This window comes from Rousettus aegyptiacus, unplaced genomic scaffold (assembly GCF_014176215.1).
Source record: "Rousettus aegyptiacus isolate mRouAeg1 unplaced genomic scaffold, mRouAeg1.p scaffold_m13_p_12, whole genome shotgun sequence".
Classification (NCBI taxonomy): Eukaryota; Metazoa; Chordata; class Mammalia; order Chiroptera; family Pteropodidae; genus Rousettus; species Rousettus aegyptiacus.
Genome location: NW_023416287.1, coordinates 82403571 through 82417226, shown reverse-complemented (window position 1 = coordinate 82417226; position 13656 = coordinate 82403571). Strand labels below are relative to the sequence as shown.

At 43.0% G+C, this 13656-nt stretch overlaps 1 protein-coding gene across 2 annotated transcripts in view; it reads left to right on the top strand.

Moving 5' to 3' along the window:
• The window catches only part of FECH (ferrochelatase), a 29247-nt gene extending 24332 nt beyond the window's left edge, over positions 1-4915 (top strand). For both annotated transcript variants that reach the window (XM_016129173.2, XM_016129174.2), the window contains exons 9-11: positions 232-396; positions 3022-3081; positions 3566-4915. In XM_016129173.2, coding sequence (XP_015984659.1) covers positions 232-396; positions 3022-3081; positions 3566-3700 — 360 coding nt within the window. In that variant the 3' untranslated portion in view covers positions 3701-4915. The remainder of the gene's footprint in view (positions 1-231; positions 397-3021; positions 3082-3565) is intronic.
• Positions 4916-13656: the final 8741 nt, after the last annotated feature.

The window sequence follows — 13656 nt, the reverse complement described above, 5'->3', positions numbered from 1 at the left end:
AGCAAGGTGGAAGGGAAGTCAAGCAGCTAGTCGAGCTTCCTTTACTTAATGTGTTACTTTCTGTCGTAATGACAGAAATTGTCATTTATATCCTACCAACGCCTAGAAGTACCAGAACCCATTAAAGCAGGTGTAAAGCATGGCACTTGCTCCCGAGGGGGGTGCGCGTGCCCAGGGCAGTGGGCACAGTGGGAGAGGTGGTTCCTCTGCATGCATCCTCCTTTCTCGTAGGTTGGTCCGATGCCCTGGCTGGGTCCTCAGACAGACGAGACTATCAAAGGGCTTTGCAAGAGGGGCTGGAAGAACATCCTTCTGGTTCCAATAGCGTTTACCAGCGATCACATTGAGACACTGTATGAACTGGATATCGAGTACTCTCAGGTTCTAGCTAATGAGGTAAGTCCTGACGTCCGGCTTGTTAATCCCATTGTGATTTGTCTGTAGTGATCTAATTGTATCAGCTTTCTCTGTAGTGATCTAATTGTATCACTCAGAAGTATTGTTTGGTATATATATTTGCACGTGCTGCGTCCTCCTTGTTCTGAATGATACTTAATCTGAGCAATAACCTGAACACATCGGGTTAATTCCAGGTCAGCGGTGGGGAAGCACTTTCCCGCCTTTCTGAAACTAGGTGGCCCGTTGGGGGTGACACCATTTTGTTTAGTTCGAGTTACTGTACTACCTAAAAGTAATAAAAACCGTATTTCCTAAAGAAAATGTAATTGTCCTTCTTACCAATTTGGAGGCCAAAATTTTTATTATCTTATAATTCCTTTTCTTTGCCCTTTACTTGAGGCTATTACATTGCTTTTCCCTGGGTTTCTGAGGTATTTAGGAGTCATTGTCATTTAAGAGAAGAGCGTGGAATGAATACTGAGCAGGGTGTGTTGTAATTTTCTTGACTACCTTTCTTATGCACTTAATTAGCTATTTGCTGCTGTGTTGTGATCAATCTGGTTATTGAAATAACAAATACCATTCTTAGTGTCCTGTAATGTAAGATGGATGTGAATTGTCATTCAGAATGGAGAAAAACTATTGTTCTCCTGTCTCATGGTTTCTGAGGGCCAGCCTGAAACCTGAGTCCGATTATGGCATTGTTTCCGTGGGAGTTGTGGAAGCATTGGGACCCAAGAAGCCCTTCCCCCCATCTTCTGCCAGAACTCCTGGCCCTGGTCATCCCATGTGTGATTGATGGAGCTGGATGGCAGGTGCAGGGCAGGGTGCGGGCTGGGGGAAGCTTCAGCCAGCACCCGGCCTCACAGGCTTTTGTGTATACATGCCGGTCATCAATCAAGCATCGATGAAGTTAGAGGGTACCTAAATCACTTGTCAGTAGTTCTGATAAAGAATTTATAGGAAAGTTGTAATTGGCTAAAATGAGGTTGCAGGGTGGTCTGTGGATTTCACGTAATAATGCCTTCTGTGTCTCACCATGACCTTGGCTAATGCGAGCTTGCTGAAAGGACTTACGTGCAAATATAGTTCATACTTGGGAAAAAACAAGTTTTGTTTGTATTAAATGATAATGTACATTCATTCATATTATCAAACTGAGGCCATTCCTTAGTAATCAAATGGATTATTGGCGACTGATAAATTAGCCCATATAGAGAATAAAGAAAACCATCTAGCAACAATTTATTTTATTCTTTTGATGGGAGAATATACTATGTTTAAAACAACTAACTTTATTTAAAAAGTAGTTTGAATTTTTCCTCAAGCAGAAGTAAATATTACTTTTCGATAATAAAAATAATAAAAAGCTCAGCCAGTTGAGAGAAGTATAACATAGAACTCACTCAGAATCTTACCCCTCAGACATAGAATGCTAATATTTTAATAAAAGTTAAGTCCCCTTTCTCCTCTATATGTATCTGTATTTTAATTTAAATGGTATACTTCTACACATTTAATAAAAATGGTGTTTTTTACACACTGTTTTGTAACTATTTTTTCCCTTAAAAATATGTTATGGGCCCAAATCAATAAATATAATTAGATGTTTATAATTATTTTTAACAAATCCCTGATTAGCATATGTTGAAGATGTTTCTAATTTTTTGTCGTCAAACTGCTCTGTAATAAATAAACATCATTTTCTTTTTTACTTTTCCCATTATTTTCTTGGGATAAGTTTCTAGAATGGGATTTGAATGTCGATTCACATTTTACCGCTTTGCCCTACAGAGATGAGTCCTTTACCTCTCCCTCCAGTCGTGTTTCAGAGCACTGCTGGCCAACGCTGGCTACCTTGGGGCCACTGACTTCTCCCTGAAGGTTTAGAATACAGGTTCTTTCCAAGTTGGGAACTATGCGTTTGCTGAATCTCAGCATTTTTCCCATGCCCATCTCCTGGTGTTAATGCAGCCGAAAAGCCATCAGCATTTTGGAAAGGGAAAGAGAAGATCCTTGCTACCTGAGTGAATCATAATTAGATAATTCTCATTTACTTGGGGGATCATTAACTGGATATTTTTTGGAGAGGAGAACAGGAGTGGTAGCGAAACGATCCTCGAATTTTTAAATATTAATATATTTAAAATCCAGCTCCAAATCGGGTCCAGTCTAGGTTCAATACGCATTAAATTAATTGACCTCTTTTGACACGTGGAATCAAAACAGATATAAAACTTTACTTACTTAAAGCAACGTTCTCCGTAGGTGGAGTCCATAGAGGCATGTATTACAGAGGTGCAATAAAAACGGTAAACAGATTTCAATGACTTGGGAATCCCCTCGTATACAACCTCAGGAATGGTTTGGAAGCAAAGCACCTGGGGGAAGGTAGTGGGGTGGGGGAAGGAACAGAAGTCGAAGAGCAGTTTGATGATAACGAAGGTGGAGATCGCCACATGGGCTTGGTCCTGCGACTGCTTTTCATTTCTGCGCAGTCCGGGAACTCTTTCGAAGTCAGACTTTGAGGCGTCTTCGTGTATATCTCTGCGTGTTTATTTATTTTTCGTAGAGAAAATAAAACATGTACGTGTTTTTCCTCCCTTTTCTCATTCGATTCAGTGTGGAGTTGAAAACATCAGAAGAGCGGAGTCTCTTAATGGAAATCCATTGTTCTCTAAGGTATCTATAGCGTTACAGCCATTTTAGCAGAACGTATCGGAGAGTGATCCTCTGAGACACTCTTACAGAATATTGGTTTTCTCACATATTAGAACATTTTGAGTTCCAATTAATTACAAAAATAAAATCGAATTCCTTATACTCTCAGTCTTTTTTTCCTCTCGATAGCCCCACTTTTCTGATTTCTACTCGCCTATACCTATGTCTGATTTAAAAAGCTGCCTTTCAGAGACAAGGTTTAGCGGGTGGGGTAAGAAGATTTCGTTTTTTAAAATCTCTATTTGAAGTTTCCTCCAAGTGAGGCTTCCTGGGAGAAGAAGATACTATAGAATTTGGTTCAAAGGATTCATAATTCAAATGAAAAGAACCCCCAGCCAGAGTGGTCACCTGTGCAGATGAGCAGGGGGTGGGCGGGGGACTCCATGGGAGATGAGCAGAGATTTTGCCTCTGAGGAACCTTTGCTTCTTGCCGTCCACCCTGCAGGCTCTAGCCGATCTGGTGCATTCACACATCCAGTCGAACGAGCTGTGCTCCAAGCAGTTGACATTGAGCTGTCCACTCTGTGTGAATCCTGTCTGCAGGGAGACCAAATCCTTCTTCACCAGCCAGCAGCTGTGACACCTGCCACGGGCCCCCGCCCTGGGGCTGGGTACATGCCCAGCCTCCCGATGCCTCCGTAGAGGAAGACGACTTCAGAGATCACGGGAGTTACAGTAGGAGACGTGTAGCCTGTGGGCACACGTCCCTGTGTGATTTCTTGAGAACTGGACTCTGAAATTCTTATGGAGAGTTTTCTATTTTTATATATCAATACAGTATATTCCCTCTCTCTGGGTAAAGTTACTAGTTTGGAATGGCCACTAGGCTATTTTAAAAATGAGTTTTAAAATTTTTTCATATGCACACATTTTAAATAAAGAGATTTTGATTTTATTGCCCAAAAAACCTCCTGCAAGGGTACGGAGAGTGCCCTCTGTGGGCTGTCAGTGGGAATGACATCTGTTTACAGTCCTTTGCATATAGTTTTTTTTTTTCTTCTAAGTGAACAGAGTTTAAATAAATAAAATATAATATGAAAAAGAAATGTTACCTAATCTCACCCAAGCGCATGGCTTGCAGAATGCCGACGACGCGGTTTGGTTGCCTGCAGCGGCTGCTTTTGCCAGTGCTGTCGCTGTCATGGTCCTTTTGGTACTTGTGTGTGAACCTCCCTTTCCTCACGATAAAACCGAATCAAGTCCAGATTCCACATGTGCTCTGAGATCCCCCAGGCACACAAGGCTAATAAATGTGTAGAAGTGCAGTGTTCGTCATACGTGCCTTGGTAGGAATCTGTGTACCACAAGGGAGGGGGCTCCCGCTGTCTCCTGTCCCCAGGGACAGTGGTGCCAGGAAAGGCGAATGATGGCCTTCATCCTTCAGGCCCCGCCCAGGGCCCCAGGGAGCCTTCCCATCGCGCATCTTTCTCATCTTGGTCGAATGTCTCCTTTCCGCACATTTCTTTGCAGAATTATTTTATAAAGTCAGCTGTGTTTTATACCCTTGAATTTTCTTATGATATTTTATTACAAAGATTATATGACATGCTATAGGAAATTTCAAAAATAGAGAAAAGGAAAGTAACCGCCCCGATGCAACAACCGCTCATCATATTGTATTTCATGTCAGTCTTTTTCTGTGGATATTTTTAAGGCCATTGTAACCTTGACTTTGTGAGTGAAAAGTTGTTCTAAAAATATAGAAATAATGTAGGATCACAGTCTGATCTTCTATACTTAGATTTAAATGGATTAAAAAATCTCTGACGGATCCATAATGAATTTGTACTGATTATTTTGTCTTTCCTCATTGTCCTAGAACTTTGTTCTTCAAAAGAGTATTTTTTTGATCTTTTAAAAAATCCAGTTCATAAAGTAGAAGTATTAGAGAAGTCAGATCTTCCATATTCAGGATTTACTATATTAATAAGTTTTATGGTGTCATTAAGGCTTTAAACAGTTGGATTCATGTTCTCTGTTAAATTATAACTAATCCAAATTAGTTAATAATCAAAATTGTTAAATAGGAATTCACTTTGTAATACAAGAAAAGAAACATGCCTACTAGCCACTTTAGTTAATAGTTTGCCCACACTGATAACGGCTCTGAAATTTGAGTAGCATCTATATATATATTTTTTAAATTGGTTTTCCTATTAGTAGATGGTGTTTCTAGAGAAAGGTACAAGGTATGGGTAGTTCTTAAGAATTTTCCTCGTCTGTTTCCATCAGCTTTTGAGGGTAGGTTCAGGGTAGACTTCGAGTGTCCCACGTGAAGTGAGTTCTTTGGGTTAGTGGCGTGTGCTGGGAGTCAGGTTATGCTCATGGCCATTCTCCTTCAGGAAATTTCCTGAGCACCCACCTTACCTTACTTTAGAATTGAATATATATTCTTATGGACTTGTTGCAGAAAATTCCAGTTTGGGAGCTCTTGCTAGGGAATCTGAAGCCCTTCATTTGCTAAGGAAACTTCCACAGTGACAGTGACAAGGCTGTCTGGAATAATATCCTTGATTCTGATCAGACTAGCCTTTGCGGTGAAAGGCAAATGATATTGGGCTCACTGCCCATGACATGTGTCATTCTAAGAAATGTTACTTTTGACCGTGATTAACCAAAGATGGGTAAGGGTCACATGCAAGGGTAGCATTTGGTAGGACAAAATCAGCAATTGCTCTTTTTAGAGCTAATAGTCTTTGAGAATTGTTATCCTGTTTATCAACTTTGAAGTACAAATGCTCGTCCTGGTCATTAGCGATGCACACTGCTGGCAGTTTCTTCAAGCTGCAGTTATGTGCAGACCTGGCTTTAATTGATGAATCAGCTTACACAGAAAACGTACAGGAGCTGTGATGATGAGGCGGTTTACCTTGCCAGAGTCACAGAAGGCCCAGGCCCCTGTGCGTATAGCGTAGAAGGAACTCTTCTTTGGAATTATGCATTCTAGAACTACTTATTTTTTAAAACCAAGAGACATTTTTGCACTCAAAGAAAATTTGCTTCATATCAGGAGAAATAAAACTTGTAAAGAGCCCTTTAAAAGTTGGGATATCAGTTACCGGGTGGGGGTGGGGGATAAAATGTTAAACGAATAAATAAAACGTTTTTTAAAAGCTGAATAATATTCCATTATAAAAATAAAAAATAAAAGTAGGTATGGGGGGGGAGGATAAAACGTTAAACAAATAAATAAAATGTTCAGAAAAAGCCGAATAGTATTCCATTGTAAAAAATAAAAATAAATAAAAGTAGATATATCAGTGGCGTGTTGGTGCCGACTAAACAGTAAAGATCCGTGACTCTTCCTCGGTACACATCCTTACTCAGATGAGCCCATGCGCAGAATACAACATTTTTCTAGGATTCCGTTAAATTTTTCCCTATGGCTGAGATTATTCAGATGAGGATGGTTACATCAGTACGAAGAGAAAGTGGATTTTCTGCTCTGAATTGCCTAAACTAAGCCTGTCAGAAGGTACCTAATGTTAACAATCGCAAATTTACATCATTTCCGTGTTCGGCTGCTCTTTAAAAATATCTTTTCCTTCTTGGGGGAAAATACAATGATTTGCTGGGATAAGTCTTAAAGTTGATGATTTTTTTTCCCCCCTATCAGCTAATCTAATCTCATACATTAGGTATTTAATCCAAGAAATCCTAATTTAAGGTATGCAAGTGGAAAGCAGTTGCCCAATCTGATGCCACTGTGTTTATCCAAAACACGTGATTAGACCACGACAAGGGGGAGCCCACCCTGAGCAGCGGCAGTCCGAAGACCTGCACCCACCCAAGCATAGGTGACCACGTGGGCCTGCAGCCCTCAGAGCTCTGCTGTGTTTGCTACTTCATTCTGGGGCTGGGCCAGGATGTGAGAAGGGGCCGGTTTGAGTAGCTATAGCTGGAGGGCAGAATTTGGAGCTGGCGGCCAGAAGAACTGGTATCTGTGTGTGTGTGTGTGTATGTGTGCGCGCGCGCGCGTGTGTGTGTGCACATGCGCACATACAGGTGCCTAAGACCACACAGTGAAGCTCTTAGCCTGAAAGACGCCCCTCTGCCAGCATCCTGAAGATGGCATAGGAACAGGCTTCCCAGCATTAGGTGGAAATGGGATATCTGTCGAGGTGTCACAAGCTGGAAAAGAAAATTCTGAGCTGACACTAACACTAGTGCCCTACATCAAAGCCATTCAGCTTCCCGGTGTTATCGGCAATGTGGGCACTCCTCAGAGGGAGACAAAGCTAATCATCTCTTTCGTTATTTCTAAAAACTGTAAAATTAAGACCATTTCATCAAGGTCATGCCCCAGAAAGGCTTAGCAAAGAGCATTCCTAGGAATTTTGTTCTCGTTGCCTAATAATTGAGGTTTCTCTGTGAGAAGCCCTTCAGCAACTTCTCCAGTCCTGGTGGCTTTTTGTGACACTCCAAATTCATGTTATAGAAACAAGCGTCATAAAGTTTCGGGGAACGTGCATCAAATGGATTAAATCTGAATATCGGGTGGCTCAGGAAATCTGAATTCTGCTCTGAATGGTTGCTAGTTAAAATATTTAATCATGTCATCAGCATATTGACGTTTCAGGTGCTTACCTTCTAGCATGCCTGGTGAATTCAAACAGTGGAACCTGAAAACTTTATTTTTTCTCTTATTTTGCTAGATTTCTTCCAGCTGGACAGTTGTGTGGCATAATTCTGATCTCATCTTTGCCTTAAAAGCCTTGCTTCTTTTCAAAATGCACTTAAGTTTGGAAACCAAAGTGTGCCGAGCTATATGGCACCGAGCTGGCTGGTGAGGGCCTGTGGGTGCTCAGGAGAAATGAGTTGATGCTGCCGAGTGGGACCAATATGATGAGCCGTAGTGGGTAGTACCCTCTGAGGGATACGCCTGCGTGAGATGCCTCTCAGCCGAGCTCTGGGAAGTGGGTGCCCTCCAGACAACACGTTCCTAATAGTCTGGGGTCTCAGGAGAGGAAGAAATGCTTTTGCTTTTGATGTGGGCATCTTAGTAAGCCTTTCTACTGGGATAAAGAAGTGGAAAACAAATGTACTTCAGTGATAATCAGTTTCGTACAATAAGCATACTTTGATAGTACCGGCTTAGCTGTTTTTAGCTGAAATCATTAGCTTCTATTTTTAGTATAACAATTACTGGCTAAATTAGTCAACCGTAAGCCATTAAGAGGGATGTTGGAATTAAAAACATTTTTGGAAAAAAGCCTGCTTTGAGCCCTTGTTATAAGCCCTTGGGCAGGAATTGGGTCCTGTCCTGGTTGCTCGATCGCTGTCCCTCTGACGTCCCAGGCACACGCTCTGAGCAGCCTGCTCCTGAAGTGGGAACACACAGACCAACCTCTGGTCCCCTCCAGGGGTCGAAGCTTTGCTTTCTTGACATATTACGATATAATAGATTTTACCCTGAGAATTCGCAAAGTATTCAAGTATTCAGTATTTTTTACTTTTTCCTTATTTAAAAAGATGTCTATATTTGGGACAGAATAGGGTACGCAAGGGTATGATCCAAGGTATGCTGGCTCGCGAGAGCCGAATATTAAATTTTCGGGTTGTTCAACACAGCGATCGTTAAAAATTCTATAACTTACCATTAAATTGCATTCAAAACAAAAGTGAAGATGAACTCCACCACTTCCCAATGCCTTTACTGTATGTTACTAACTTTGTCCTGCAGGTCGTTAATGTCATTTGGACCTATGAAGTAGAACTACCACATGGTGACGAGCTACTGTGCTGCTTGACAGCTCCGTTCAGGGACACCGCGTCGATGGCTTAAAACTGGCTGCAGTAGCACTTTTTACACTGGAAATCAGCAAATTTAGGACTTGATTGATTGTTTTGTTGATTATCTAGACTTAAGAACGCGATGGGGAAAAATGTTGATCACGCAGATTAAAAGTCGTGGCTGTGAGCTATTACACTGTGAATAGCATAAAAACGCAAGGAAATTGTTCTTCCGTTGTATGAAAACCATTGTCTGATGTATCTGGGCGAAGTTTCCACGCACGTTGCTTCATGTTTGTAGTACTCATTAGCATAAATGAAAACGTCAACATCGTGTCAGAACTACACCGGTTAATCAGTTGTAACTATAGGTTGGCTACAGATAACCAGAGCTTGGTAAAAATCAACAATTGCAATCTTTGAGAACCAATTGACTCCATGGAATTTATGGTAAAGAGTATTGTGCATTTTATTAATATCTGTGAATTGTGTTTCCTACATCTCTTATATTAGTAACATTTATAATAAACATACACACACACACACACACACACACACACACACACACACACATATATATATGTTGTTTTTTTCAGAATGCTAGTAGGTGACCATTTACCAGCACGCTACTGCCTAAAAGGGAACTTTTCTGGGACGATGGACATGATATATATGGAATGCATACTTACATTGTTCTCCAGATTCATTATACATACAGAGAGGCAGTTCACTCTATACATCACTGTATATTTAGAGCCAGAAGCTACCCCATGGTGACTAGATATTTTAATCATTTTTAGTAAGATTCCGATTATCCCCAACAAAATCCCACAAGCCTGTTGTACTCACAGAATCCCAGGTGTGGTTCTCCGGATCAGTTCCAGCCAGAGGGCTGGGTGGGAAAGGAGCTTTCTGATGGCAAAGTTGGGAAGAGTGGGGGGGGCTCTGCTCCCCTTCTCGCCTCGCTGGGCCCGGGGAACTGTCACAGGCGACGACCACGTGCAGCAGTTGGTAGTTGTTCAGGGCACTTAAGCTCGCCTGTAAGATCAGCAGTGGTCCTCTGAGAGCCCGCTCGCAGTTTGTCAGGGTGGCTTCTTCACGGTCGTCACCCCAGACGGCCGAACCTTATGACATCCGCAACAGCCCGAGAGAACGCCGTGGAGCGCAGTGTCCAGGGCCGGCCCCGAAAACTGCCCAGGGGCCTCGCTGGTACCTGAGCGACCCTCTTACCACAGTACCGTCATCACACCCTGCCCACTGTCTGGTTTCACGGTTCCTATTTCTCCCGAAGCCAAAGGGTCTTTTCTCAGGGCTACGCCCTACCAACAAGAAGTTTCTTTTATTTGTGTCTTGCTCATGTCAAGTCCGTGAAAGAAAAGAAAAAAAAAAAACCGTATCAAACCGTGAATTCCGACCTCTTCCTCTGCCTCCGAACTTGACCAACAGAGAGACGACGGCTCCTCCATGCAGCCCTTCGCCCTTTTGCATCCTCCAGACCTCTCTGCACCTCTGCTCAGCCCTCCTGCATCTCCGCGCGTCTGCGACGCTTTCTTTCATTTCCGGTCGCAGGTTATCCTTTGCTACAATCCTTTGATCCTCGGGAGCCTGCAATAGCTTCAGGGTTTTATGCTGATCCCTTCGCTATCCCCCCCACCCCAGACCAAGCACCCAGCTGAGCCATGGTGCTATCGGATAGGAAAGGTTAGCCTGGCCTTACCTTCCCGAGAGCTGAATGTCTCTTCACACGTTTGATTGCAACTGTGCAACCTGAGGTAACATTTTGAGGGTATGGGGCAGCCCAGTTATAGTCACTTCTCAAAAAAATTTAAATGGATTCCCCCAGACTAAGGCTATGTGCTGCCGAATGCTTCTGCTTGTTATTTCTGTCCGCGTTAGCATCATCTGGGATGAATTATCTCCTGATCAAGTTTCGCTCCCAGCTGAGTTGTCCTCAAGTGCAGAAAGAGCAGAGATCGTTCATAAAGCCTCAGTAGGGGTGGCCCAAGGGCCAGGAGCCAGAGCAGAGGCAAACAAGCCCCAGGGACCCCAGAAGGACGTCTCAGGGCCAAGACCGTGGTGTTGGCTGACACTGCCTCGGCACCTAAGTGGCGAACAGGCCACTCTTCTTGTTCCGACCATCATTCGAACCCATCAAGTTTAGAAAGAAGTGTACCAGATGGTCTTCCTTTGACTCTGACGAGGACACAGCAAAAGGAAATTTAAGTGGCCACGAGGAAGGTGAAGAGTAGACAAATGGTCAAGGTTTGTAAATACCTAAAGTTTTCCGAATAATATTTTATCATTTTCAAACAACATTCACATCCTGCTTTAGTCTGCGCAGGTGCAATCCTGTCTGCATCACGAGTCTAAGAAGGTTGCCCCTCATTTCAGTATACAAGTTTCTATTTCTAAGACTAGGCAGTGGCATGCTGGTAACTGTTTAAAAACTGGCTCTCTCTGGCGGGTGGGGGCGGGTGGACGAAAGGCCCTGGCTTACAGTGTCTGTTGATTTCCACGATATAAATGCGCCGCCGTGGCAATTTCAAGCTACCTTTGTGGTGTCACCGAGGGCAGCATTGGGCCGAGAGGCCACTCACTGGCTTTCATGAGCCATCACGAACCAGCTGCATCACTCTGCTGACTCTACTCTCGGTCAGAGACTTTGCTTGCCATGTATTCCGGAATATTCCCTCGCCCCAGTCCCTGAACAGAGAAGGATCCTGGAGAACTGAAGCACTCATGGAGGGAGCAGGGAGGGGAAGCTGAAGGAAGAAAGAGGCGGCTTGCTTCCAGACTCTCGGATGCAGCAGGGAGCTGGGGCCAGTGCCCTGCGGACGGCAGCCAGGGGCAAGCCTTCCCCAGAGGGGCCTGCCGAGAGGCGAGGGGGCTCTGGGTTCTTTGTGCCATTCTCTCCAATTTTTTTTGTTGTTGTTTTGGTCTATTTGAAGATCTCCATCGGAAAATGTTGCCGTGGGGCTCAGCTGAGACAGCGTGTAAAACCATATTTTAGACAGACAAGGCTTTATATGTGTAATGGGCTATTACTAAGTTAATGATTTGGACATAATACCTAGGTCAAAATTTCAAAATTATTTTTCTTATGAATTATACAAAATTAGAAAAGAAGATAAAAAGAAGGGGAAAACCCACCCATAATCTTATGCCACGTTGATGAGTCTCATTTGACACATTTTATGCATGTGTATAACATACTTAGAATTTACGAAAATATTCATATATTTTTTTCTATACTCTGTATTGCTGAATATCTCACAGACATGTGTTATTTGTCATTATTCTTTAACAACTCAATTTTAAATGGCTACACGACGTTATATTTTACGGATATAATGTAATTTTTACTCCTCAATTATTGGAACTTTCTATTATTTTCATTTTTTGCTTGTATTCGACAAATGTCCTTGTAGATGCTATTTGGGGGCATATCTTCAATCACTTACGTGGGAAAAATTTCTAGAAGTGGATTTTCTGGATGAAAGGATATTTTTGCAGATTTGAAAAAGGATTCAGTGAGATCATACGCATAATGCATTTAGTATGGCGCAGTGCATGTATTGTGTGTGTGTGTGTGCATGTGTGTGTGTGTGCATGTGTGTGTGTGCGCGCACGCGCGCACGTGTGTGTGTGTGTGTGTTTTAAAGGCCCAATAAATGGTAGCTATTATTAACTTGTGTTACTCACCTGGTTGGCAGACTATTGCTGTATTGTTCTCAGTGGTGACTTTATTCTGAGAGGTGGAATTCGACTGCGTCCTTTTTTTCGGGGGGTATTATGAAGACAGTGTGATGGCAGAATGGATGTTGCCTTAGAAGTTCAGAGCACACACAGAGCCTCCAGGAACCGCGGATCGATTCTCTAGTCCTGCCTTTTAAGTTCATTGTTGCTGTTTACTTTTGGTCACTTGCCCTGAGCAGGTCATGGGTAGAGGGAGAAGAGACAGACTATAAAGCTGTCAATCCTTATTCATCAATGACTTTGCAAAGAGTTTGAATGTTGGGCGAAAGTTAAGTTTCAGGTTAAAACAACTCGAGGGATTATGTGTGGATTTCACTTGCCCTTTACAGGTCTGCGGGTACCTGAGCACTTTCTGTGTGTGTCCCCTACATCCTCCTGTCTCCGAGTGGCTCTGAGCCGGCTCCCAGAGGGCAGAGCCATCCATCAAAGCCAAGGAGGCCTCCAACTCAGGTGACCACTGCATTTGCACAATTCTCCCTTTAAGAAAGGTCAGTGGGGAACGTGTTTCTTCCTGCTTCTATGCCCCTGAAGGTTTTCAGGTCTGCGCTAACCCGCCGCGGGCCTGGGCCAAGGCCAAGTTGCCCATCAATATTTTAAAGTAGCGGTGTTATAAAATTTATGGAAGACGCACAAAGGACAATTCCCTGAAGTGAGGAGCCCACTGAGAGGGGGTATTGGCTAAAAGGAGATTTCTCACTTTGAAACAGTGTGAGATCCAGTGCCAAGCTGGGCAGGCCCTTTATATGCATGGGGCTCAGAGCTCGGTGGAGAGGGAAAGCTGACCTCATTTCAAATCCCACCTACGACTGTTAATTTATTTGGTTATCTATTAACAGTCTCCTGGCAGCTTACTTTTATGTTTAAAATTAAGTGCTTGATTGATTATTTTCTAGAACAGTGATGGGATGTTGTTCTATACTTAAGCCAATCCATTAGTGGGCTCTCATTACTGATCTCTTTCCCTTCCTTTCTTGGTTCATTGTGCGTGTGCGTGTGCGTGTGCACGCACATGTGTGCACCTGGAGGCTGGGACAGTTGGAGACTGGA